Source organism: Fringilla coelebs (assembly GCF_963513975.1).
Source record: "Fringilla coelebs genome assembly, chromosome: 4".
NCBI classification, from domain to species: Eukaryota; Metazoa; Chordata; class Aves; order Passeriformes; family Fringillidae; genus Fringilla; species Fringilla coelebs.
This window is the reverse complement of record NC_140032.1, coordinates 49,977,077-50,004,619: the sequence shown is the minus strand read 5'-3', so window position 1 is coordinate 50,004,619 and position 27,543 is coordinate 49,977,077. Positions and strand designations below refer to the sequence as shown.

The 27,543-nt window shown below is 40.4% G+C and overlaps 1 protein-coding gene across 1 annotated transcript; it reads right to left on the bottom strand.

Annotated features, from left to right (window-relative positions):
- Positions 1-2,437: 2,437 nt before the first annotated feature.
- EIF4E (eukaryotic translation initiation factor 4E) lies at positions 2,438-26,857 on the bottom strand. The gene is made up of 7 exons (XM_084204411.1): positions 26,812-26,857; positions 17,841-17,947; positions 16,110-16,205; positions 14,052-14,115; positions 12,064-12,177; positions 9,447-9,586; positions 2,438-7,583 (listed from the first exon to the last, which is right to left on the bottom strand). The coding sequence occupies exons 1-7, from the start codon at positions 26,827-26,829 to the stop codon at positions 7,469-7,471; spliced, it is 654 nt and encodes a 217-aa protein (XP_084060537.1). The 5' UTR covers positions 26,830-26,857; the 3' UTR covers positions 2,438-7,468.
- Positions 26,858-27,543: the final 686 nt, after the last annotated feature.

Genomic DNA, 27,543 nt, shown 5'->3' with positions numbered 1-27,543 from the left:
TTCTACTCCAAACCAACCCAGCTGCAGCCAGCATGCAGGTGCATTAACCAGCACGGTGCTCCAGAACTGCTGGAAAATGTTAGCATTCCAATAACAGTTATATATATATATATATAAGAAATAGTTAATAGTATAATAACAGTTACCACTGAGCAGAGCTCAGCAATGCTGAGGAAATCTTCAGAAACTGTTCTAAAATTATAAAAACAAAACATCTGAAAATTGACACAACACATGGAAGAAACCAGGATTTTAAGACAGAAGCATTCTCAAATGTAGTTAAGACCTGTATAAACCTTACAAAGTCTGGACCCAGCACTGCAAGACACAGCACCTGGCAACAGGACAGCCAGCAAATGATCTCACTGCAAACACCTCACACTGCCAAGGCATTTTATTCCCTTGCTGACACATGCCAATTCTGCTGCAAATTCCTTTAGGGGAGGAAAAAAAAAAAAAGCAGACCTAAGCCATAGTTCAGGCTTATCTGTATTAAAACAAAGGCACAGCTACACTCCAGCATTTACAAGAAGCTGATTCTCTGCTGTTCAAACCTAGAAAAGCTCCAAAATTAAAGGCAAGGACTAGGACTGAGTTGCCTCAAGGTAGTTTAACTAGAGATAACCCCAAACCATAGTACTTCTAGTGCAATTAAGTTGTAGCCTCAAGAGCACTGAAGAGGAAAGGTTGGTTGGGTTATATTCAATCCAGAATTAATCCTGTTCTGGCAGAACACCTAGAGTTTCACATGAATACCCACCTAGAAAGCCACACAAGGGGCAGGTTTAGTGCAACAACAGCAAGTGCACAGGACCAGGAGCATGTTTGTACACCACAGGAGTGCAGCTGGAGGAGATCATGTCACAGAGCAGAAGTGAAAACCTCATCTCTCAGTACTGGAGATAACTGAGAGCACCCACAGCACAAGCTCAGAGAAGAGAAGCAGCTCCCAGCTGCTGAGGGTGCCTCAGTGTCCCCTCAGCAACGTCATCACTCCTGCTGCCGTCCGACAGCTGTGCACAGCTGTGCAGGGACAGCTGGACAGCACCGCCTCTACCGAGAAACAAGGGCCAAGAAAAAGCATCAATTCCATTACAAAACCTAATTCTTGCCTTTGTATCATTTTCACATTTTGCACAAATGTAAAAGAATCATCTATTGCTTAAGTCATCCATATCCAGACAATGGTATTTTTGCAGCATGTTGCTCAGTTACTGCTGTTACAGCTTATGACTGCTCTGCACCGCTGCTAACAACCCCCCACAAAACACTGGCAAAGCACCAGTTCAATGAAGACAAAGAGAAATTCATGTGGCCTTGTCACCCTCACAAACTTTAAATAACACTGAGGGTTAGGGGCTACTGTAGCCATAATTAAAGGAATGCCAGAACCTTGAAGGGAGAATTTACCTTAAAATTCCATAAAACTGTCAGTGCTTGAATCTAGTTGCCAATTTTTTCTCACCAAATGACCTTTGAAAAACCTTAATGGCCTGAGGCAGAAAAAAAGAAAAAATAATCAAACCTCAGTTCTGCCCTTGATACCCACCTCCCCCTGACCCTCCAGATGGTGGGTAAGAAGACACCTCTACCGAAGAACCAATAAATATTTAAGGGACCTTTCTAAGTTTTTTCTTTTTTTACCCAAACAATCCGGGATGCATCTGTTCCCACATGTCAGCCTGCAAATTTCTCCCTTGCTTTTAGGGAATCTACTGAAAGATGAAATTACCAAGTCCAGGGAAACTCTGAAGCAGCATCTCCACCTCTGGACTTTGGTAGTCACAATTTCCTCACTGTGCAGGAGCATTCCCACTTCAAACACATGAAATGAACATGTAGTGAGGTCAATTTACAGCCAAGTCAAAGATCTACTCTTGTATCAGAAAACCTCTCTGGCACTCAAATGCAAAGCTGTGCAATGGTAACACCTGCAGAGAGTTGTTTTCTGGCGCTGAAGCCCCCAGCGGACAGCCCAGGCAGACCAAAGCCTTCCTGCGACTTCGACTTCCCGGCGCTGTCTCCAGCTGTTTGATGTCACTGCAGTGGCACAACAGGAGCTCCCACTAAGGGTTCAGCTGCACTTTCCTGCTGGTTCATCCACTACACCATATTTACACTATTCCTTCCTACTGGAGAAACTCTGGTAAACAAGGGAAGAGCAGTGATTTTGCAATCACAGTGTTACAGTGTTGCAATCACTGCTGTTACCACCAGCTCTGTTTAGAACAAGGCTGATGTGTGGGTGAGCAGCAGGAGCCCCAGCAACACACAAGCTGCAAACTGAAGAGAGAACACAGGTTTCAAAGTAGTTCCACACTCAGGTATGTTTGAGCTGCATTTCTCTACATCCCATAGAGAGTCAAGAAGCTGAGACATAAGTTCCTCAGAAACTTTATTTTCATTCAAACTACAGAAATAAAGTAGTACCTTCCAATTTCCCATTATATTTTCTGCGTATTTGTACGGCTCAGGGTGAGATGCACTAGGATAAACTACCCTGTACATATGGAGGAAGATAAGGCTCAAAAACTAGCTTTACTTCAAAGAATGCCAAACCTGACCTATGAGGCTGGCTCCAACTCTTTGATAACAATAATAGGCACAACATAGGAAAAAAAGATTGATCTAAACTACCTATTGTAAGCAAAATCCAATAATTCATTACAGAAAGTCAAAGAAACCTTTTAGAAATAACAAAACAGTTTTCTACTTTGAAAAAATAGATGAGTAATTTTTGCTTTATATACGATATATTCACACACACTTTCAAGTATCATTTTCACTATTATCATACTTACATGGCTAGAGATAAAAAATGAAATCCCATAAGCAGATTATTATGCCAAAGAAGTCACACACGGTCTTTATCTGGGTTTAGCAACACCTGGAATTCTCCATGGTATCACAGTGACTAAAAAAGCAGTGACTAGACTCAGTGTAATTTTTCCCTTTATTAAACATGTTTTAGTAAGGCTTGAAAAGCATCAGGATTTAGAAAAATGGAGACAAGAAAAGCATAGGCAGTCATAAACCCCACGCAGTCATAAACCCCACAAATTCACAGCTAAGCTTGTCACACGCTCAGTACTAGCAGGGAATAAAAAAAAAAAACAAATCTGAGTTGTTTGGTTAGCAGGCAAACTGATACCAACAGGTAGACTTCAGCTAGGATGTTTTTACATTTAAGGCATCACACAAAATAACAAGTTAATGCTGGGAAGCATAACAACCATCATGTGCACAGCCATAATTCGCATTTAGCTCTGGACATCAGAACCTGCTTTATTTCAAAACAGAAAGGCTAGGAGGGAATCCCATAGTCTTTTGGGAAAGTGCCAGACAGCCACCAGGCAAGAGGAAGAGTGACCGTGGTTCTTATCACAGGGGAAGGAATATAAGTGCTTATTAAAGGCTTTGCTGCAGTGCCAGAGCCAGATACCTGAAAACAAATTCTGGCAAAATACAAAACTTCTAAGAGCTAAAAGACAGAAAATCTCTTCAAGCAGCTGCAGTGAATGGGTGTCCCACAAAGACATCAAAAATGGCCAAGCCATTTGTTCAAGCCTTTGGGATTAAACAGCTCCTGGAGCTCTGCAGCGATGATGGAGAGGTGCAGCAGGTGCCTTCCACAGGGCTGGTTCCACACTGCTTGCTAATGCACTCTGCACTTCCACCCTCCAAAGAACTTAGATGGACAGGTATGAAATGTCTCAAAATGAAATAGTTATACCTATTTTCCTCCTGGTCATGTCATTTCCATTTGTCTGTTTTTTGCCCAATGGGAAAAGGCACAAAGTCTGCAGTAAAAAAAAAAGTTATTTTAAGACCTAAGTAAAACCTATTCGCAAAAAAATTTTGCAGAAACCACTGACTGTTTTCAAGAGGGCAAAGCATCTGAAAGTTAAGTGCCAGGCAGCCAAGTGCCAGGCAGCCTGAAAACTCTATGGTTTTAACTATCAAGCTTAACTGTCTGGCAGAATACTTGAGTACAGGATGTTATTAAAAACTAGTTTTAAAACCATCAGGCTAAGACTCAAAAATTAAGCTTCTTGGAAACATGGGAGGCCACATATCAAAGGGAAGATCCATGACACTTCCAGAGACTAAAATGCAAAGTTTTAGTTTTTTTGGGTTTTTCTTTGCATTTAGTAAGAGTCCCAGAATGGAGTCCAGACTACTTTCTCCAAGCAATTTAGTAAGAAAGGATTCCATTAGGTAGGATGGAAGCTTTGAGCTCACTCCAAGCTTAGCTCAAAGCCACTACCCCAAGTTTCCAGAATTTGGATAACATTGAAGTTAAGTTTCCTGAGCTAGAGACAACTTGATAGACAAGACAGTGACAGTGCAGCAGGACAAACAGAAGTGACAATGAAAAGCACTGCACAGTCCAAGACTTAATGTTATACCCAAAAGCTGACAAATCACACATATTCCTCATCTGTTGCTCCATCTTCACAGGCTGTATTTTGGCACATTCTTACACCTCTTCTAGCACAGCAATTTCTGCTGTCTTTCCTTGCTCTGGTTTTGTACTACATAACCCCACTTCCAAAAAGATGCTTTACAAATTTACTCTGTAGTCTTCCCAGGCTTACTAAAACCTACACACACTGACAACAGCCTCCCCTTTATCTGGGAGTTAAATGACACTGAATATTCTGCAGCAATAGGAGATACTTCAACATTTACTGCTTTGTCCTCTCCTGAGCCTGTGGCTGTTACAGTAATACACAGAACAGAGAGCTCTCAGCTTTTTCCCTCAGCACACAAACACAAACTACACCATTATAATCAGAAGAACATTAGTATGCAGCACAAAGTGATTTGCAAGCTGGAGAAAACAAGTTTTGTGGTCATTTGCTTCCTCTAAAAATGAACTAAAGGCATAGGCTGTATGTTTAATAAAGCAGCCATGCCAGCTAATTTCCTCTCAAGTCTTCTAAAAGTACTGCAATTGTTATGTGAGCAGCAAAGAGCCTCAAATCAACCTGCCTGCAGTTTTCATACTACAGTGCAAGTTAGCTGGCTGCTTCAATAGGTTCAGGCTCAAAAACCTGAGGCCATACCAGTAAAACCTACCAATCACTTTTCCAGATGAACAAAATGCTGCTACCCTAAGTAATACTCTGGTCAGTCTTGAAGTGCAATGAACAAACCCAATACCACGTGGTTCTCACAACAGCACTCAGATTAATGTCAATGCTCTTTACAAAAGGGCAGCACTACCACTGCTTCCAGCAACACTCCTCTGAGGGAGCCCGGCTGCCATGCTCCCAAATTACACACACACAGTCAGCACTCGGGAGGCTGATTCATCTTCACATTCCCATGCATGCAAGCATTACTGATGATTAGCTGAAGCTGTGAGACAGGCATGGACTGCTCTATTCTACTATCAATGGACCTATTAAACAAACCTGACTTGTTCTCATACCTGCTGAATCAAGACAGGCAACCAGTTACACGAGAATCCACAGCACCCAGCACACAAAACAGCATAGGCAGCTCTCTCCACGTTCACAGATATCCTGGCTGATGACCAATACTGAAGGAACAGCATCTTCGGATAGAAATGTCTACTCAAAGTGTTTCTATTAAACGGCCGTAATAATGATCCAGACATTTTTGGCACAGTCTGATACACTCCTTATGACACATTTCTGAACAAATGTGCAGGAAAAGTGTTCAAGTCTATTTCAGCACACAGATACTTCAGTGCCTTCAGCAGGCAGATGCAAGTGAAGCTTCACTGCCACTGACTAAACTCGCTTTAATCAGTTACCACAAAGATCAAAACCCCAATAAGCACTTGCCTTGACACTTAGCTGAAGAAAGGCTCCACTGCCCTGGCAAGATTTTTAAGTACATCACACACTTAAAAAAAAAAAGGCAAGAAATCAGCAATAAAACACTGATTTTGCTGCATGCTCTAAGAGGTGGAAAGAACAAGCCTCTCATCTTTTGCTCAAAATAAGTGAACTTGACCCTCAAATTCTCCTTCATCCTGTGAACTTCCAAGCAAACTAACAGCTCTCTGGAGTAACTTTCAAACAATGAAACAAAGCTTCAACTACTCAGACATATGTAATAGCAAGCTATCTAGACACTCATACTTTTATTTGCAGCCATGTCTCTGGGATGCTCTACTTGTACTTTATGCATTATATCCTTAGAGCAGAATCACTCACTGAAGCACTTTTACTGTAGCGCCTACCTGAAACTAAAAAGCTTTCTGTGTACCCTTTAAATTCTTGGTTGGGCATAAAACAGAAGTCAAAAGAGAAAACAACACAAACCATGATCAATTAGACCAACCACTAAGAAAGAACAGTAGCCACATTGATATAATTCCACTTTGATTTAGGGTGCTATCTAATAGGTTTATTAAAAGTTTCAACAGACTATAGCTCCAGACTTTATCTTTCTTGGAAGACACTACAATAGAAGCCACTGTAGAGACTGCCTTGTCACGAGAGGTACAAATACTTGCTGTATAGATGGAGAAATAAAAGGACAAATCTAGTTGTCTAAAAGACAATTCACTGTACACATTTTATTTACAGTTTTGTACACTGTCTTAGTATGAATGGGACCGCTTTTCTACTTGAGCCATTTTAACCAAAGCAAAATAACCTAAGTAATACAAAGTGTTAAAATACAGCATAAGATACAAAAACAGACATACTATTTCTAGTAAGGAATGTAAATTATGGTGTTACATTAAAAAAAAAAAAATCCACATTTATGTTCAGGAAATCACACAAAAAGATCACTGATTTGACTGAAATGCATAAATCTGTAGCAAAGCTCTGATGTTACAAAAAAACCAAAAAATTACCAAAGAATGCACAAAATTCATGTTTATTCCACCTTTGTCATACTCCCAGATTCTTCACCAAATGTTACATGAGCAAAAACAACTGAAATCAAAATATCACTAATGTTATCAAATAGGGAAAACAAATAAATTAATCTAGCAGCCATCAGCAGAGGTTACAGCAAAGATGATGCTGTATAAAAAAATTGCTAGAAAACTGTATGCACCATACTCTTTTCCAAACCAGCAAAATCTTACTGCATACAATGCAAATGTAAAACAGAGTAATTTCCTGCAGGTACAGAAATGCAACTTCTTTTCTGAATACTGTGGATAAACAAATTATTTTTTTGCAATAGTAATGTTTCTACCAAGCTATTACAGAGTGGGCCAGAAACACACTTATGGATTTGGGGGGTGAAGTTTACTAAAATTCCAATTGGTAACGGTTACTTCAGCCAAAATAGAAAAATTGAACATAGAAGTACAAGACAAAGGCGAATGAGACTTCTCACAAATCTTAGCAACATTTAAATGGAAATCAAATTTAAATGTAGTCCACTCTGCTTTTGAAGAGGCTTTGGTTCAGCTCCCAATCTCGATTGCTTGACGCAGTCTCCTATGAAAGAATACTCAGAAGGTGTCGTCTTAAACAACAAACCTATTTTTAGTGGTGGAGCCGCTCTTAGTAGCTGTGTCTGCATGGGACTGATAACCAATCACTATCTTTGGAGGAAGTCCTAATCTTTCCTTGTATACTCTCCTGGAGAGGAAAAGAAATAAAACAACAGTTTAAGCAAAGTCCTTATGAAGGAATTAGTATCAGGACACCTGCTTTTAAGATCTGGGGACACCATAAAGAAAAAAAAAAAAGAGTTGGCTATTTAGAAACAATTTCTCAGATACGAATAAAGGACTTGAAATATGATTTTTCTAGTGTATTGCATCTAAAACCCACGTAAAATTTTGTAAAATGACTTACCACATATAATAGGACAAGCTCTTCAAAAAAATTAATTAACAGGCCTAAATAAATGCAAAATGGAGGGACTCTATACTGCATTCATGTGAGTATCATTAAACCAGAAAGCTGTATTTTCACATACAGAAACAAAACAGTTATGAAGAACTCATGGTTCACAATTTCAGAACTACTGAGATGATAAAGTCATCTGAACCAAAGAAAACAGCAATTCCCTGGAACAGTCAGTTCTAATCACCCGACACATCGTGGCTGCAGAGAGTTGCTGCCTTTCCTTTAACTACTGATAAAAAGCTGACTCCCAAACACCTCATCATGGGCACCTTACCCAACAGAAGCTTTAATGTGTCTTAAGAGAAAGAAGCAGCAGCACCTGTCTTAGACACAGACACACACACAGTGCTCCTTAGCACAGAGATGCAAATCATTAATGGCCACTCCTGTCTAGAGTTAAAGTAATATGGGAGCAAGCAGGCAACATAACTTACCTTGGTACTTGTGTCAGTTTGCAAAAATCCTAATTTTTTCACAGTTCTCTAAAAGAGTCAACTCCTTAGGTAATCGTTTATACCATTCTAAAATGCTGTCTGATGCCTACTAAGTTTACTGCAACACTGCGCTAGCAGAACACAAATACCATAGCTTTGCTTGTTTATTATTAAACACTTACCACTGGAGCCTGGAAATGTGACTGCATAATAAAATTGTTAGTAGGCAGACACAAATTCTTAAAGGCCCAAAAAAAGGCATGTGTCAAAAGAGTCATCAGATAGTGAAAAAAGTAAGCTGGTATGCCTGACAGTTCAAGTTTGGCTTAAGAGAGAGGCACTAAGCCAGGAAAATAAGTATTTTCATTGGTTTGCATAACGTAAATGGCCTACAATGACAAATTTAACAGCAAGTTATTCTGAAGCATCAGTACTACAGAATCAAATAAATACTTGTGTAATTAGTAATTGTAATCACATAATTGTGTAAATAGTAACTGTGTAATCAGTAATACTTGCTACACACTAGGAGCACAACATGCATTTTCCATAGCACAGACTCAATCTGAGATAACTACTGTTGCTTAACTTAAAGACTACAGCACACAGGTCATATAACCCACAAATCAACAGCACTGCTCTATCTGTACTTAAACAGAGGCAGAACATAGGAAAACACCCGCAGAGTTTCACAGCACATCACTGTAAAGCTCCCCCCCCCCGCCCCTCCCATCCCCAAATTTGTGTACATCCTTCTGTGCTTAAGACTTGCAGAACCTTTCCTTTCCTATCTTATTTGTAAGCATCACTTTCCTGGAAAAAAATTTTATCAATGCTCTACTCTGACTACCCACCTTTACAAACTGGCAGGCTGGAACAGATTGCACATTACCTGCAGTTGTTAATTACAATGCCTCATTGACGATTTTTGCCAAGATTTGTGTATGGGCATCTGTTAGTAACTACTCTGTACTGCAGCACTACCTTCACAGTAGTTTAGAAATGAGGAATTGAATGCAATTTGGCACAGTTACTTAAGCTTGGGATACAGCTCTGCACAGGCTCCACTTGCCCAAAATGCCTCCTCTACCAAGCTAACTGGCTTTACACACATGGTTACACTCCACAGAGCAGAGGCAGCGACCACGTTACTTACCCTATATGCGTAACAGCATCCCTGTTTTCACATTCAGTTGTCCATATTGCTATTTTATCACCCTTAGTTCTAACATTAACAACAGCACCACACACATCATCACTGTAGTCATCGAATGACTCCCCAATAAGGCACAGCAGCTGTGAAAGAGAAAGCAGTTCAGAGTCAGAATCCTGTTCTGTAGGCAAGCACTCAGTGTACACAAGGACTGAGGAACACATTTTACTGCCTACAGCCACTTGCCACACAACAATCATTTTCTATTTATTGCAGCGTCTTCAAGTTCCAAATATTACAAGTGAACATACTCTAGTAGGGCATCTTCTTTCCAGTCTGATTTTTCCATTCCCTCCTCTGCCACCTGCAGTGAGCTCTGACACAGCTGATCATTTCCACAGTGCTGCCTTCCACCCCATCCTCCCAATCCAAAACAAGAGAAGGATTAAAGCACTGTATTCTTCTTTCTACAGTACACTTAACACAGATGGACCAATCTGAAATTTTAGGTGTTTCTATCCATCATCTAGGAAGAACCTGTTAAGGACTATTTGTGCAACATCAGGTACGTAAGGTTTCATTTCCATGCTGAAGTCTATCAATTCAGAGGTAAATCTGACTGCAGCCAGACAGTGCTATCCAATGAAATGTTACCTCCTATCGACACAGGAAGCTTCAGCATTTCCATAAACTCTAAAGTGGGCATCAGTGATCCTGAACAGGGTTCAATACAATGCACCAATGCAGGTGCACAAGTAACACAAGATTCTTCCTCCCAAGTTTCTAGCAGTGAAGCTTGGAATTGGCCAGGAACATCAGACCAAGCAGGGTCACAGCCCCATGCAACATGCTAACTGTAAAAGTGGTATTTAAAATCTTCACCTTTCAACTTGTAAAACAAGCAACCCTGACATTCAAAACAAATGGTTTCTTGTGCTTGACACAGATTAGCCTGGGCTATGCTGAATTAAAAAAAAAAAATAAAACCTTTCTGCACACTGAATCTGCAAATGGATACTTGTTTCCTTCAGTTGCATGGTACATTAATTATACTGCAGTTATGTCAGTTTTGTGGTATCGCTTATAACATTTGGAAATTCAACATGTTTGCAACTTCTCAAACAAAGCAGGGTCTTCCAGTACCCATCAGAGCCACAAGGGCTGGTTTACTCTAGGAAATGCAAAAAGGACAAAGTGTGCTAATGAATAAATCAGGTATAACTAAACATGCTTTAAATGTTACATCCAACTGCAGGCTGCACACACTCACTGAGTAATTCAAGCCATAAATGGTTGGGATAAAACCACACACAAACATGCAAAATATCGACCAACTGTCTTAGTTCACATGCAAGCAAAGATAACTACCATGCTCAATAAACACTACTCAGGTACATTTTTCATGAGTGCTGCACAACAGGGAAAAAAGCCTTCTCAAATGAAGTTTAGTTCACAGTTAAGATCATTATATTATAATAAAAATTTGTTCCAAAGGGGAGTTGTAAAGACTTTGATTTCTATTGCAGAAAATTGGTTGCATATAATTACTGGCATTAGAAGTGACAGGGTTATTTTAGGGCACATATCACAGTCACCTGGGTATTTAGGCTCTGTGCCATTGCTCACTGCTAAGCAAAAAGCAGAGCCCTCTAGCCTTTAGTTTGCACAGTCTATCTACATGTTTCCAAGCCATATGTCATGGCTATTAGCAGTCAGGACTCACACATGCATTAAGCCAAGTCCATGCAGCAGGATGTTAACTTGCACACGTGGAGTCACACTGCCCAATACTGTAATGCTCTCTTCAAATCGCAGCTATAGTGACTACAAAGATCCTGAAAATTCAGACATTTTGGACACCTCTGCTTTGATTCTGAAGGTCATTTCCCCCTTTCAAAGGGGTGCAATACTCCTTGCCTTTCACAACAACAGGGACAAAAGATGAGAGATTTGCCAAGACTGTTGTGCATTGTCCTGTCAGGAATCCGTGTCCCTAAATCCTAGATCACACTAGACTGTCTTAGGCTATTCTGGGTCAGTTCCCAGACAACACATTTTTCTGCAATACATTTACTGCAATCCACACTAGAAATATATTTACCATTCAATTATATTCCAAAGAAATAAGAGCAATGGAAAAAAGTAGTATTTTTGTGGTGTGTATATACAGGATGAACATACTATTATTGCCTACCCCAGCAATAAGATAAATACAGAAAAAAAAAGTAAATCTGAAAGTCCCTTGTTCAATAAAGCTAAATCCTGAAAACTATTTTCACTTTTTTAGGAGTATTTGTAAAACAAATTGTTTTATCAATTGAACCAGCAAGTTGCACTCAAGACAATGTATTTTCACAGTAGTTCAACAGCAATGTTCTGTACATTACATCGGAAATGCTTCATCTGTCCTACAGAACTCTCCCTGTTACAAGGAATTAAGACAGAATACACCCACATGAAGAGCACAATTGAAAAAGCATGTTTCAAATACAGCCTGCCAATAAAACCCTATAGGACACTCTGCTGCCAAGAAGTGAGAACAGCATAGCACCCAAATATCAAATCAGTTAAATGTATTTTCACACAAACACAAGACTCCTCAGCTGCCACTGGTGCTTACTGTCTCTAGCCAGAAGCGATCAAGGTCACTTCGTCTCTGCTGCTTGTTTAGTGTAATTAGCCATCGGCCTCCTCGCTTGTTCTTCTCATCTTCCCACATGGGTTCAATCCCATCCTGCAAAGAAAGGCCACAAGTTAAATCAGACTCCATCTCTTTTTCCTAAAGAGCCACCAAAAGGCTAGTGATGACTGGAACAGTTAGTAAAGAAAGAAGTGTATAGTTTAAGACACATACCAGAATGTCCTGAAATACTGTCTCACACCAAACTTCCAAAACAACAAGTGCACACTAGTGAATTTTTAGTTCTACAGAAGCATCACAGTCCAGACAAAAGTCTTAGCTACATATTACATTTTAAAAAATCCTGAGGTAACAAGCAAAGACAACTACCTGCTTTGCCCTGCATTAAACCAGAACATCGCTGCTAATTTTATCTGGAGTCCTTATTTTATGTCTTGTACTCAGCGTAAGATCAGCCAAGTGCTTCACTCATGCATACAGATTATTTCACTGAAACAGACACCTTTGGCAGTCTCTCTCAACAACTTCCTTGATATACAAGGTGAAAATGAGAGGATTTGCATTGTTGGAGAGAAAAAAGAAAAAAAATCAAGATACCCTTTCAAAGCAAGATATCTGATGCACATTTTGCCCGTGGCCCTGCACTGAATTAAGTGACTCGGTATGTGCTGATACAGCAAAGTAGCCAGCAACTGCTCCCCTATCAACCAGCTATGCTGCACTTCAGAAAGTCATTAAAAAAGTAACTGTCTAATTTACAGAGGAATTCTGTAAGAACCGTCCACTAAGAATTGCACGACAAAACTTACAGCTGAAAACTAAGTGTTCAACAGGCAGGATGGAGTGGTGTCATCTCACTTTAAATATAACACCCCCACTGGCAGCTGCAGAGCTTAAACTACTTCATCACCTTTAAGAGGACCTCTTAAGAGGTCACAACTGAAGGACAGCAGTAAGAGATTGCCCAGAAGCCTGAAAGAGTTGCCAATTCTATACCTGTTCCACGAGTTATACAATTATTACTACTTGATGACAAGCAAACACAAAACAGATACACGTACTTAAAACACAAATTAAGAATTGACACAAGCATTATCCATAGATATCCTAATCTCTGAAGGGCCTACAGCTTCTTAAAATTCTAATAAGCTTTCTCAGTCACTCAGAATACCATTACCTTTCCAAACGCAAGCAGCAGCACCTCTTCACTACATAAAGCTGCTGGGTCTACAAAATGCACACAGTCCGCTGAGGAGCCCCCGCCTGTGGCTACATTTTATGAGCAAAGGAGGAACCAGGCACATCAGGGACTATTTAGGTGCTGGAATCCAGAAAGGAAGCTGCATGATAAATCCTAACCTCTTGGTAGTGCTTCTAACTTAGAGCCCCAATTGAGATCTTCACCCCAGGTGAGGCATGATTTCATGTACACTTTCCCAATTCACTAGTCTGGACACTTCCTCAGCATATTCTTATTGTCCATGTTGGGTGCACTTTTCTACTTCATGCTTAAGTAATACAGCATTTACCTGGTAGTATAAAATTAATAGGAGTACTGTGCACCTGGCTAGCAGCACCCATAAGGAATATAGGGCAACACTGCTGCCTCCCACAGACATTTAAGCTCATTTCACATCAAGTGACAGTACTGGAAAACCTTTTATATTAGAAAAAGTTACACTTAATTGTTTGCACAAACATCTCAAATGTAAAATGAAGACTAATACAGTCACAGATTAAAATCTACTGTCTGTAACATGTGTTAAAGCAAATATTTGCAATTTCAGAAGTAGTGACAACCTGATTTTCAGACAATGTTTGGGACTTCCTCAAAAAAATTAACACCCTTATGACATTCTCAACCATGTTCCTAAATGTCTTAAGTGAAATATTTGGACACTGTTTTGCTTAGCCAGGAAACCATCCATCAACATCCTTAACTCAAGAAAAAATGTTAACAAGCCTACCTTAAAGAGCGAGTAGTCACAACCAGGCATTAAATTACTAGAGAGCTGGATATGGTTGTATAAACTATTGGAAGGGAAAAAAAAAGCAGGATTAGAAACTGAGCATTGTTTTAAGGTACAAAAGTCTTAAAAAATTTAGGACATATGACCAAACAAAGCCAAAAAATTAAGGAGCAATAAAGTTATTTCAGAAGCAACCCTATTTCTTTTGTGTTTTTTTAACAATATAAAAGTATCCGTACTAAGATGCTCTAGGCTGGAAGCAGCAAAATGGAATATGAACCCCACAACTGCTTTTCAACTAATTTCTAAAGCTTCTTTTAAACCTAGTTCTAAGGTTTAGAACTGAAGTTCAAAGCTATTAGGAACATAACTCACTGAGCTTTCATGGCAAGAGGTTCTGTGTCCATGAGCATTCAATACATTCATGGAATAAGGATAATTGTTTATATTTCTAGGGCTACTCACACTGCTGAGAGTTTTTCTTAGAAGAAATGCTCAACCTTGCTATTTTATAAAGCACTCTAGGTATGAATGCTGTAGGCCTGGTAATTCAAATTAAGGACTCAAAAGGCAAGAACAGATGATAGACAATAAAATGTTTATTCAGAATTAAATTTACAACTGCGCAATTCAGAAAAACAATCAAAGGAGTACATAGTGTCTCCTCCTCAAACAAGGAGTTAGATGCCTTTTTTCACCTCAGCAGGTCAGACTTCAGAAAGAGGCCTGCACATTTTACAGCAACCTGTAGCCCAAGACCAACCAATATGGAGGCATAGTTCAGCAACAAAAAGAAAATTGGTTACTGTGATGTTTTAACAATGAGAAATCACACACAGGAATTTGTAACACCAGTTACAAGTTTAACAGTTTACCTCTTTTAAAGTTTACCTTGACATTGAGATTTTCTCCCCAGAACAACACACCTATTTCCCACTCCAGACACAAAGGAGGTGTAACTTAACTGCTGGTGGCTGATTTGATACCTTCCCTGCAGACATCTAGATTACGCACTTTTTAATCACCAAGACTATCTTGGTTATAGAAGCTCAAAAACTTACCCTTAACCAACCTGAGTAGTGAGCTTCAAACAACTCAGCTGCCCATCACCTACCCCACCACTGTCAGCTGAGTAAACCACAGTTTGCAGTCATCCCCACACGGATGGGGGGGATGGGAAAGCTGGTTACAAGCCCAGAATCCCATTCCCTGTCAGGACTTCGCCAATAAAGTTACTGAAAAGGCTGAAGCGTTTTTCCTCCCTCTGCAAATTGGGTCACTGAGGGGTCCTATTACTACATTCAGACCCCATCTCCCTCCATAGGGATCACATCCAAAAAAAGTACGCAACAAAAATAAGAACCCTATCACTCAATGCAGCATAAAACACTAAGATCAAATGTACGACACTTTTTCCCCCCGCTCTCAATTTCACAGCACTTTGCATTTTCTCCATCTTTTAGCATTATGGCAGGCAAATATCTTGATTGAAGCAAGTGTTTGGAAAGCACAGGCCCACCTTCAGGGACTTCTTATTGCTGTTGGAGCCTAACCACTCTCACAGACCTTCAACTTTGAATGAAGGTCTTTTCTTCTGTAACCACTAACAAATTTTTTTCAAGGATGCCATAAATCTGCATGAGTCAACTACCATGCTCCAAATTCAGGCACCCTTGAACATGCAACATGAGCCAGTGGTCAAATTAATCAAAGAGGAAAATGTGGGGCCATGACGTGGCAATCAGTTGGCCACCAAAATTTACAGGTTCATGTTACTATGAGATAGCTACTGCACAAATTAAATGTTCTACATGTCTGTTATATACACGTGAATATAAGCAGTGCTGCAGTGCTTCAGCAAGACAATGTACATTTTAAGGATGAAGAACTCCATTTGCATTTTCTTCAACAGAATTCACCTTCAATTTTGCAAATATTTCAGATTACACAGAAGAATTTGCAGTTAATGGAGTACTTTATGGGTTTTTTGACTTGGACATAAGCTTTGCCTACAAATCCCAAAATTATCATGCAGATTGAAAAATCTTTACTTACGCCCAGAAATCCTCAACAGTATCGAATTTTGAGATAAGACGAAGATTTGCTTGCCAAGTTTTGCTCTTGTCATTTTTAAAAAACCAGAGTGCCCATCTGAAGGAGAACAAAATAAAAATATATAGAAATTAAGGTATATTAAAAATGGAATTATTTCTATTGTTATATTCAAACTAATTGCAAACTTAAATATATTATGAGCATGAAGTCAGCTTTTATAAATAAGCTACACGATCAATTCCTTCCAGACTAACAATGTTTGTGCTTTCATCACAAGAATCGTGGCAGACTTTATCAACCCATTAGGTAAATATTTTAAATAGCTTTGGAATTCTTTTAAAGACTCTAAACTTCAGATATTTCTCCTTGCTCTCACTGCTAAACTGCAATCCCCTACCACAAACAACTGATTATGGTCTAAAACAACACCAACAATTCAAACTGGGCTCCCTAGCCAGTAATTTCCTTGTAAAGGTTACATAAGCAAATTAGATCACTCCAAAGCTATGTATGACATGAAAGCTTCCCAAGCACTCACATACTAGGAAAGCATAAATTTTAAAATGCAAGCTGCATTAAGCTTACTAATGGCAACCACCTCAAATCCCCCCCCCCGCAAATTGATTATTTCAAGTTTTAATAGTAGCATATATAAAGATGAGACTAAATTAAAAAACATCATCTCTGCTGAGTACAAATATCAAGACAAAATTGAACCTTTCACACAAAAATGCTCTTTCTGAATCTAAAAAGCATTACAGCAATTTAAAATGCTAGAAAAGGATACCTAATGAGGCATTTAATCAAACAGTTGGGTTTTTTCCCACTCTGATCATTTCAGTAGCATTGAAATAACTCAGGTTAGCACTAGGCTATATTTATCTTCTCTCAGCAGAGAGCTTTAAGTCACCAGGTGTCAATCTATTGTTCTGAGACCCTTCCTGACATTTCAAACTGAGTTTTAAAAGTTTACTCCATTCCAGTAATAGCCTCACTAACATTCGTAAAGAACTGTTAGCATCAATTTAGTCAAGGTGTTTAGAACAAAGAGAAGGAAGATGGAAGGTGAAAGACAACAAGGAAAATGGGATACATGCACCATAGCACTACAGGGAAGTACTGTTTTCCACGCTTGCTCAAAACTTAGAAACTAAGAGTAAGGTTTCACTTGGTAAAAGGTACCTGCCAACAGTAAGTACTGAGCATTCCACAGTAACTCACCAACTCACTTGGAGAAAATTACTTCCAAGCTAGTCTTTTTGAAGTTCTAAGAGGGCTGGAATTTCACTAACTTGAAAAAATAATTTTACCTACAAGTTTTTAACACCGGCACCTTAATTTACCCAAGTACAAGGCAGAATGCAAGGTTTCCCAGTTCTAGTGGGCAGCAGCTTCACCTCAGCATCAGCCTCTTAAAATACACCAGACAAAAATCAACAAAAGCTCTGCCTGCCTCCAACTAAAAGCCAAGTCGTGCTCTTTCAAAGTACCTGGCTGCATTTTGAAAACCTGCAAAGATTTTCAGCCTCTGTAACTGCACTACCTGAAGAAGACTCTGAATATTAATATCTGGATCAGATTCTCCTTACTTTGCAACCCCACTGCAAAAGCCTTCAAAAAACCACTGAATTCCCAAAATACTGCTGGAGAATGTAAGGTCAACAAGAGCTTCAAAGCCACAGGCATTTTTCTATCCCTGGCAAAACTAAAATCAGTTTCTGTACCATTTACCTGTTTTGTAGTGGATGTTTAATATACTGTTCAGGGCTGGCAACCTCCTGACTAGGTGCTGGCTCGGTTTTCTCCTCTTCTGCAGGTTGGGGGTTGGGAGTAGTTTCCTGTTTGAAGAAAGGAGTTATTAAACATTCCTTCACAATTTTTATAGAAGTAATTTAGTTCTCTAAAGTTACTTTAGAAAGGGTAAAGCTAAGAGTATCTATAATTTATCTTGATTGCGGGCCCACATTGCATAATGGAAGCACAATTTGTATCCCTTTATTCTTCAACATCTGAACAGGTCTTGCAATAAACACTAACTTCAGGAATTTGCATTCTGCTGTACAGTGATTTGCTTCTTATGTAATTTGCCTCCAAAATGGTTTACTATACATACTTGTTTAATCTTGAAATAGTTTGAGTGCTATTGTAGAAATACACGATCTATGTTATCTAGAATATGCACATCTAAAATTCAGAGAATAGTAACTTCAGAATGAAAGTTTTTATCAGCTTTTGACAAAGCATCATTTGAAACAGGTGTACAGGCTGTTATTAAAAAAAAATCTATTACTACAAGTAGAAGATAAAATTAAAATTCTCAGATCTAAAATCAGCTACTGCAAGCATCTAGTAGCACAGTTATCTTTACATTTGCAACATCATTATGAACCAAACAGTAGAATTTGAAAACACATCAGTTCTCAAATTCCCAAGTGAAATAAACGCACTTACTGGTTTAGTATGTATTAGATTGATTTCAAGAGTTATTTTTCAACTTTTTAGAGACAGCTCTAGAAATGTTAAATATACTTTAACATAAAGTAGTAAATTATATTCTCTCTGCACACAAACCCCCTCAGGCTTGTCATTCAGTTTGAGAAGTCACTGTGCCAGATTTGAAATTCTAATGCCTTTCCTTCAAACCAGGGAATACAAAACTTTATTGTGGGGCCAAGTGTCCCTGCCAGTAACCACCATCCCTCCCTAACCTGCAATCCATGCCAGAATATTACAGAAACACAGAATGAGGACTGTAGGTCCTTCCCAAGAGCTAACACAAAAATGCCTATACAGCTGACCCCATGAAAGAAAAAGCACTTGAGTAATATAAATAAAAGCTAAGTACAGCAGAACCAAAGACTCTAGACATTTCCAAGTGTGGCATCATAAGAGTAGTATTTAAAAATTAATTTAAATTTTGCTGTTTTAACAGAAAAAAAATAACATAGGAGTGAATTAAGTAATGTTAAGCAATTTAATTAATGGAACAGTTTACTTCTACTCCAGATTTCCACATACATTTATCACACCAAAGCTGTTGAAAACTGGATTTTAAGTGATAACACTGCTCTCTCTTCACAGACCCAGCTGGCAAACTCTCCTGGATAACACCTGTCTTAACAGGGATTTTCTTTTCATTATCAGTATATTTAGCATTAATAAGCATGATATTATGCTTTACATCAGAGAGTTACTCCTTTATGGTTGAAAATAATCAAGTATGCTTCAGTTTAACAGCCCACCTAGAAAAACACCTCATGACATTTCAGAACACTCACACGCACCTGCATTCACAGTGAAGAAACTGACATGTCAAGATCGAACAGGAGCACTTGGCCAGTGCTTTGATTTACACAGCACAATAGCACAATTCCCTTCCTCTAAATAAAACTAAATGCTTTCTGAGGATCTCCCAAAGGGATCATCACTAACAAACCCACAGAAGCACAGTGTTGAAAAATCTGTCACATCTCCTCCAGTGTAATACTATAAAAAGCTAAGCAGACCTTCAAAAAAACATCTTAAGTTCCTCAAATTCTATCTGGAATAGAATTCTTAGTGTTACCCCCACTTATTTTTGGCATCATTCATCTTTAATCACACAAAACCCTCCCACTGAACAATCAAGACAGTGCACAGAAGTTCTATAATTCACCAAGGAAGCACTTCAACAGCTCCTCCTTCACAGTATCTGTACTGTATTACAAAGAAACAAGTACAGACACCTAAAATTTAAGTGTGGTTCCTTCAGGGGCTTCTAACTAGAAAATTCAGAAAAGTCACATTTGCAAATACAGTAAGAAAAATTCTGCTAATATTCTGGAATAGCACTAGGTTTTGTGATAAAGCTTGCTTTCAGTCACAATGCTCTGCAGCTGTGACATCTAGTATTCACAACTGATTTACAAATGCTATTACACTAGGAATTTTAACATCAAACAGACTCACTCTTGCTGAATCCAGATGCAGAGTATCTTCCAAAAACAACTTCAGTTGAGAATCTCATGTTTGCTCAGCAACTAGCTTTCAACATACAAAGAGCTAATCCTAAAGTCTCCCTGGTCACTCTTCCAGAATTATCACAACTACATAAAATGGAAGAATCAATACAAAGCCACTGAGCACATGCAGGGCTAAACTGCTTCATAACTTCTAACAAAAGACTACATTAGAAAGGATTAAGGTAGCACATTCAGACAAAAAGAAAAATGCAATGAGCCTCAGCACCTGCCTGGTACACTGATAATCATCCTTCACAAAACTACATGAAATTCTGGTTTTGGACAAACAAAAGACATCTGAGTCAGCACATGCATTTTACTTAAGCCACCACAATATCAAGTCTCTTTAGATATTTTGAAAGCTACATGGCATTCATGAAACTCAGACTAACCATTATTTCAAGCTCCTGTCCAAAACAAGAGAATGACAGCTCAGCTCCAGGGCCCACCTAACTATGACCTTGACCCAGGACAGTGCCACTGCCCTCAAAAACTATGCCACCAGAAGAGACCTTTTTTCCAGCACCAGGCTGCCCCATCAAGGATAGCTACAGGCCTACACACAGAACTTATTATTAAAGAACACTATTTCTGGCTGGCCTCAGAGAGAAGCCTAAACCAGCTTATTTTCACTTCCTTCTGTTTCCCACAACCATCAAGGAAAACAGAAAAATAACCACTTTGATTTTTGCTTGGCTAATCACTATCAGCTCCTCTTTCCTTTCATCCTACTTTTATCTCACTGCTCTGAGTACCAAAATGAAATGTTTGTATACCAAAGCACGTCCCGTTATTTGTCAAATAGAAACTATGTCTGTTTGTTAATTGGTATTTAAAGTCCATTTAAAGTCCTGATATCCAAGAAATTCTACAAGAAATTGCATACAATTCTATTCTGTAAATACCACAGGAATTAATGTCCATGTTTTAGCAACTCACAGCTTGGAACACTGCAATTGCAACGCTATTAACCAAAGTCACACTGACTCCATCTACAGTTTCTGGACTACTTTATTTAAAATCCTTCATAATACTTAAACATTGCTCATAACTTATGTATTCTCTAACCTAAAATTGACTCTATACACTAAGTAACCACTGAGTTGGCTGCTTTAAAAAGTAATAAAATAGGGTAGTATTACCAGATAAACTGGAAAGCATGGCCAATCCCACTTCTCATACACAAGACGGCACATAATTAAGTGACATTTATTCACCACCCACATGGTTTTTGATGTAGGAATCAGCCTGCAGAAGTCCATGAAGCATTTGCCTACTCAGCATTTAATGACTCTGTATATCTGCAATTACTTGGATTCGGACACTTGCAAATTTAATTGGTGTTATTTACTCTTTCTCCACAGCTCATAATGACCAACATATCAAAGAAACGTGTGCACGTCACCAGGACAGGAAACAAAGCATTTACAATAAAAACTGCTTCATCAGGTTTGTTTATTAAGGAGAACAAGCAGCTTGACCAGGTTTTACCGAGGGCTTTCAGATGCTGCCCAGACCACATTCACGTCATTAGCTGTCTACAGAAGTTGTTCAGCAAGTCCAGTTGGAGTGCAACAATTATTGCCCAAAAGGACATACCCTGGCACTATTACGTGCTCTTGGTGAAGGCTAAGAGAATTAATTAGTGGAAGAGGCTTTCCAAGTCTTCTTGACATTAAACCAAAATAAGTTACATTCCAGAGTTTTCACCTTCTTGTTTAGGGTTTCCAAAAAAAGAAAAAACTGCATGCCTCAGTTACCTGATGTCTTGGGAAAAACAATTTCTACTATCTGCTGGTGCTTACGTGTCTTGTGGGTAACTGCTATGACACTACAGTTAGGATAATTTCCAAAGCACAAAATTCAAGAGCTATTTATTTCAAAACATCCTGGACACAAAAAAAATTTTAAAAAAAGCACACACACAAGCATTTATTACATTCTGTAAGAAAACAAACCAAGTGATAATTTGACACACAACTGAGGAATGAATGTAGAGTGGTAAAAATCATATGTAATACATGTAATAGCAACTGGAAAAGAGGTACTAAGAGCCACCTGTTACCAATTAAAATGTGTGAAGCAGATTTCCAGACACCAGGACAAAGAAAGGATTGCTACTATTGACACAGCAAGGTGTAATAGAGAGCAACTATCGTAACTGCATTCATCATTACTTAGAACACCAGAGATCTTTAGAAAGGCAATCACTATTAGAACAGAAGGATGAAACCTGATTTTGAGTGACATCCCCTCACTTTCCAACAGAAGTGTACATGTGTACAGGAGAACTGGAATAAAAGACTAAGTAAAAAAGTCACACACTTCCTCCATGGTCAAAGGTTTTCTAGGAAATATCACCTCAGATTTAAAAGATAGACTATTTACAGTCCTCTTGACTTCTGCGAAATGGTTTATGTACCCATGAAAATGCCCATCAGATTTTTGCCATTTAACTCACAAACTTCTAACTAGCGTTAGCAAACAGCTTACAAGGAATATCCCACCACCTCAGTATCTTTGTGGGTTTTGCAGCTGCCTAAGCAAGTTGCCCTTGTACTAACACCTCTCACCCCAGCCTGCACTCTGCTGCTGCCTTTGCTACTGGAACACAAAATCTACCCATGGGATGAGTTTCCACATACAACAACATTCTGTCAGTTCTAAAGCACTCAGACAAGAAAACTTCCCAAAACTTCTGGGGAGAACAGTTCAGATGATTCAAAGAACAAAAGGCTCCAGTCTCCCCAAACACTCCTACACAAAAGACCTCCATGTTCTGCAAGTATACCGAGCCCCTGGTTCAACACAGCATTTTATATGTGCTGAAAATTTAAGACACATTCAATCTTCAGAAAAGAATTTAATGTATGAATGGTCAAGAGAGGCCTTCAAAGAAAAAGTACTGGATATACTACTGCTGTGCCCAGTGATTGCAAAGGATGTCGTACATACAAGTTATCTGATGAATAGCTCAGAACACAAGAGAAACGGACCTCTACTTAAAAAAAAAAAAAATTGAAACAGTTAAAACTTTTCTGCCTTACATCCACTACATAGAATCAAGGACAATTGGCAGGTGAAGGCCACTAACAACAGTCATGTTACAGCACACTCACATCTGCACATCACACACTCACACCTTCCTAACACCAATGTCCTATACAGGAACAGGTTTTAAACTTCAAGAAACCAGGACTACTGCAAGATAATAAACAGCTTCTAATCTCAAGTTTAACCTTGACTATAGAATATTTCAAAAGTGAAAGACAATTTATCTGAGGAAAAAGTCACATTAATTCACATTGTGAATTAATGGATTTCTCTTTCACAATGCAGGCACTCTACCAACATCCCTTATTTAATGCTCCCCTCTATCTCCTCAAAATTCAAACTAATCTTTACAAAGCTGCCAAAAAGGACACACTTTTTCCATCAAAAAGTTTCCCATGTACCTCCACACCTGCCGGTAGTACCAGTAATGAAACACAGCTTGATTTCATATGCTATTTTTATGCATTTCCTTGAAATAAGTTTGGTATTTTATATGCTGTGTGAAATGCATTATTCAAAATTGCTTTCAGAAAAGTGTTTATCTCAAAAAATTTACAAGATATCCAATATATTCCTCTTAGAGGAAGATCCATATTCACTCATATGTTATTTAAAATTCAAAAGCTTATGATAAATATTCTCAATTCTAAAACAGCATGAAAGGTACATCTATCCTGTATCATTTCAGAAAAATGCAACGAGCAAGCAACTGTGTTCACAATACTGCAGCTTAATGCTATATTGCCTTCAAACACAGTGGGTCACTGACTTCTACAGCAGAAATACTCAGCAACAAGAGCAAGCCACCTGTCTGCAAATAATGCAAAATAAATACCTTTCAGCCTACATTAAATTTTAGGAGCCATTATGAACTTCCCAGAATTTTAAGGTCCTATACCATTATGCTTGTGATCCCTTGAGATAATATTTCCATTTAAATAAAGTTTTGATTCCCACCCTCTCAAACACTTTTCACATTACAGATAACTGCAATGTCACTATTGCACACTAAAAAAAGCAGAGTTAAACTTACAAGAATTGTGTTTATATCAATAATTGCCATTAAGAAAAAATACAATAGAACCACGATGCCATTTCCAATTTGCTCAATGAGGGATGAGAATTCATATGGATCTACAAGTTACAGGCTTTGTGCAGACACATTTTAAAGTCACCTTTGGTGAACTACTCTTTACTAAAGCATTACTACTGGTTTTGTGGTGGACTTTTGCATGGTTTTACCTGATCACATTTAATCCTCAAAGGCTGTATGAGCACTCTAACAGGCGACATGTCTGCATGTTCTCAAAAATTAATCTGAATATTTTTAAAAGAAAAACCTAAACATCACAAAAAACCAGAAAATTTTAACTTGTCAATGTTGCCAAGGTTTATGCCCTCCTTACAGTGGAGAAATAAACCACTGTGGCAATTGGTCTGTATTTATATAGAATAATCTTACTTTTTTGACAACTATTATGGGACTCTCTACAGAACTCTCAACTCAAGTTTCTGTATTTGTTAACAGTCTGAAACATTTTTCAAGCCTCTTAAAACTTTCAATGCATGCTACTTTTGAAACCATGACAGTACTAGAAACATCACTGACCTTAGTAGAAGCCTGTATTAAAAAAACCCAATAACAAACCCACACTCAGTTGTATTTTCATTTCCCAAGACACGCTCTCCCACCAGGAAAGCATTACAGATGACATCTCTACAAACCCACGTCCAGATTTTGCAGGTGAGCAACAGAAAGGGGCCTTCCTATGATGAAGAGGTAATCCCTAACCGCACATGCAATTAAATTGTTCAGCTGCAAAGCACGCAGTATTTCTGCAACACCTCTGACCTCAGTCACTACACAAGTCTAACTTTATGCTTAGGCAGGAGAAGGGAGCCACCTACAAGGACAATTAACAAAGACTTTGTTATTTACTTCAATTTGAAAATAAGCAAGCACAGGTGATAGCTGACTCCTGAATGTGAACACACAGCAGCTACGGCACAACATTCAACAACTGCATTAATTACTTGAACTCTTGTGAGTGTTGGCCCATCTTCTACTTTTAAGAGTTCAGCACAACTACTCAGGGTGAACAGGATCTGGGCAATCAATCTTGCTGGGACACAGCATGACAAAACCAATTGTTTACTTTCTGCTACATTAGGCCTGGATCTACCGCAACGCGCAGATGGAGTTAATGGAGAAAATGGTGCAAAGACAGTTTTTGTCCCAGCAGCACAGCAAAGAAAGCCACAATGCACAGGCCTTAAGAGTAATTTCGATTTCTAAAGCCCATATTGCAAATTATTTATTGCAATTCCTACTAAGCTCCACAGGCACCACAAAGCACTGCACTGAGAGGAAGCCTTCGTCTTCAGATATGCAGGCAACAAGTCAAAGATTGGCTTTTGGATGTGAAAACAAGTGTTTAGCACTGGTCGAAGAACATGGGAAGGGCGCTGCTGGTGGTCTGTCCTGCACTCTTAACAACTGACACTCTCCCTGTACTCAACTGCTGCCGTGCAATTTATAAGTGCTGACCCACTTCAATCTCTTCCTTGTAGGTAAAAATATGGGATTTGATCCACAGAAGAAAACCATTAAGAGAAAAATTAGTGTCCTTAACGCAAAAGGGCAAAATTAGTCTTTATATAAAAACACTAATTTTCAGACTTTGTTCACTTTGTCTAAATGTTACAAAGCCTCCCCAAACAGCACACTGGCTATTTGGTCACAGCTGGTATGCACAGCAGCAAGACACCAGCCCTCTTTAACTGTGTTTTCTTGTAACCCTAACAGAGTCTTCTGCTGTCCTCTCCTCATGATACACAATCATGTGGGATTAGAATAACAACTGTACTTGGATCACTTCCAGCTGCTCCAGCTCATTATGGAAGTGCAGGCTGGGGCTACATTTGTAAGACCGAGCATAATACCATGAACATAACTTATCACCTGGAAAAAAAAAAAAAAAGCACTGAATTATCATAAAAGGTCTGAAAAGAAAAAGAACCAAACACCCCTCGGATAAAAGATGACACAACCTGGCAAAGACGATTTCATTTGCCGAGGCTCCCCAGCCGGGCTGCTGTCGCGGCTGCCCCAGCAGCGCATCTGTGACTTACCGGCCCCGCGCTCCCTCACCGCGGCGCCTCTCCCCGGGGCACAGCGTGCCGGGAACGCGGCCCTCGCCGGTGCCAGAGGAGCCGCCCCTCGCCGCCCGGCTCGCCGCGGCGGCGGGAACCAACATGGCCACCCCCACCGCGCCACATGCGCCGGGCGGGCCGGGCGGCCGCCGGGGCCGCGGGCGGGGCGCCACACAATGGGCGCCGCCGGACGGCGGGCCCCGCTCCCGCCGGGCCCTGCCGGAGCCGCGGCCGCCGCACCGGGCGGCGGTGCCGGCACAGCCACAGCGCCCGCCGCCCCCTCCCCCGCCCCGGCCCCTGCGAGCGTGCGCTCCTCGCCGGCCTCCCCGGCCAGCCGCCTCCTTCCTGCCTGCCCGCTCGCCTGGCCGGGCCCCCGCCGCGCCCTCGCCCGTCGCGGCCGGCGGAGCGGCGCCTCGACGAGGAGGAAGAGGATAAGGATGCGGTGGGAGGAAGGCAAAGGAAAGGCGGGCGGGAGAAGGGAACGCGGCACTCACCGGCTCCACCGCCGCCATCTTAGAGCGCTCGGATCGCGGACGCACCGCGGGGCGGGGCGGGGGCGGGTAAAGGCCCCGGGACGCACGCGATTGGCCGCCCGGTGGTCACGAGCGCCCGGCGGCCGTTTGGGGCGCGCTGCCAGCCGGGAGATGTAGTTGTCAGGCGCGGGGACCGCCGGGAACTCCTCCTACTGTCGCCCGGGCAGGAAGAGGCGGGCGGCGGCGGGAGCGCCCTCTGGCGGCCGCTCCGGGAGCGGCACTGCCCGCCCGCCCGCGCTGAGCGCACGGAGCGGCCCCGAGCGCCCGAGCCGCCCGCTGGTGCCCCGAACGCAGCGCCCCGGGGCCGCTTGTGCCCCGAACGCAGCGGTGTGTAGTCCCTTGTTCCTTGAACACAGCGCTCTGTAGCCCCCTGCTCGCAGAACACAGCGCTCTGTATCCCCCTGTCCCCGGAACAGAATCGGAGAATCAATGAGGTTGGAAAAGAGCTTTTTAGGAACATTGAGCCCAACTGTTATCCCAGTACTTCCAAGCCCAGCTCCAAACCATGTCCATACGCGTCACATCCACGCATTTTTCTGAAAACCGGCAGGAATGGTGATTCCCCCGCTGCCCTGGGCAGCCTGTTAAACCAGGTAAACCCAGCCATGGGATTCATTTCAGTGCTGTGACTTGATTAGTACTTATCAAAGGCAAAGGGTTCAATAAAGAAAAACACAACAAAAATATAATTAA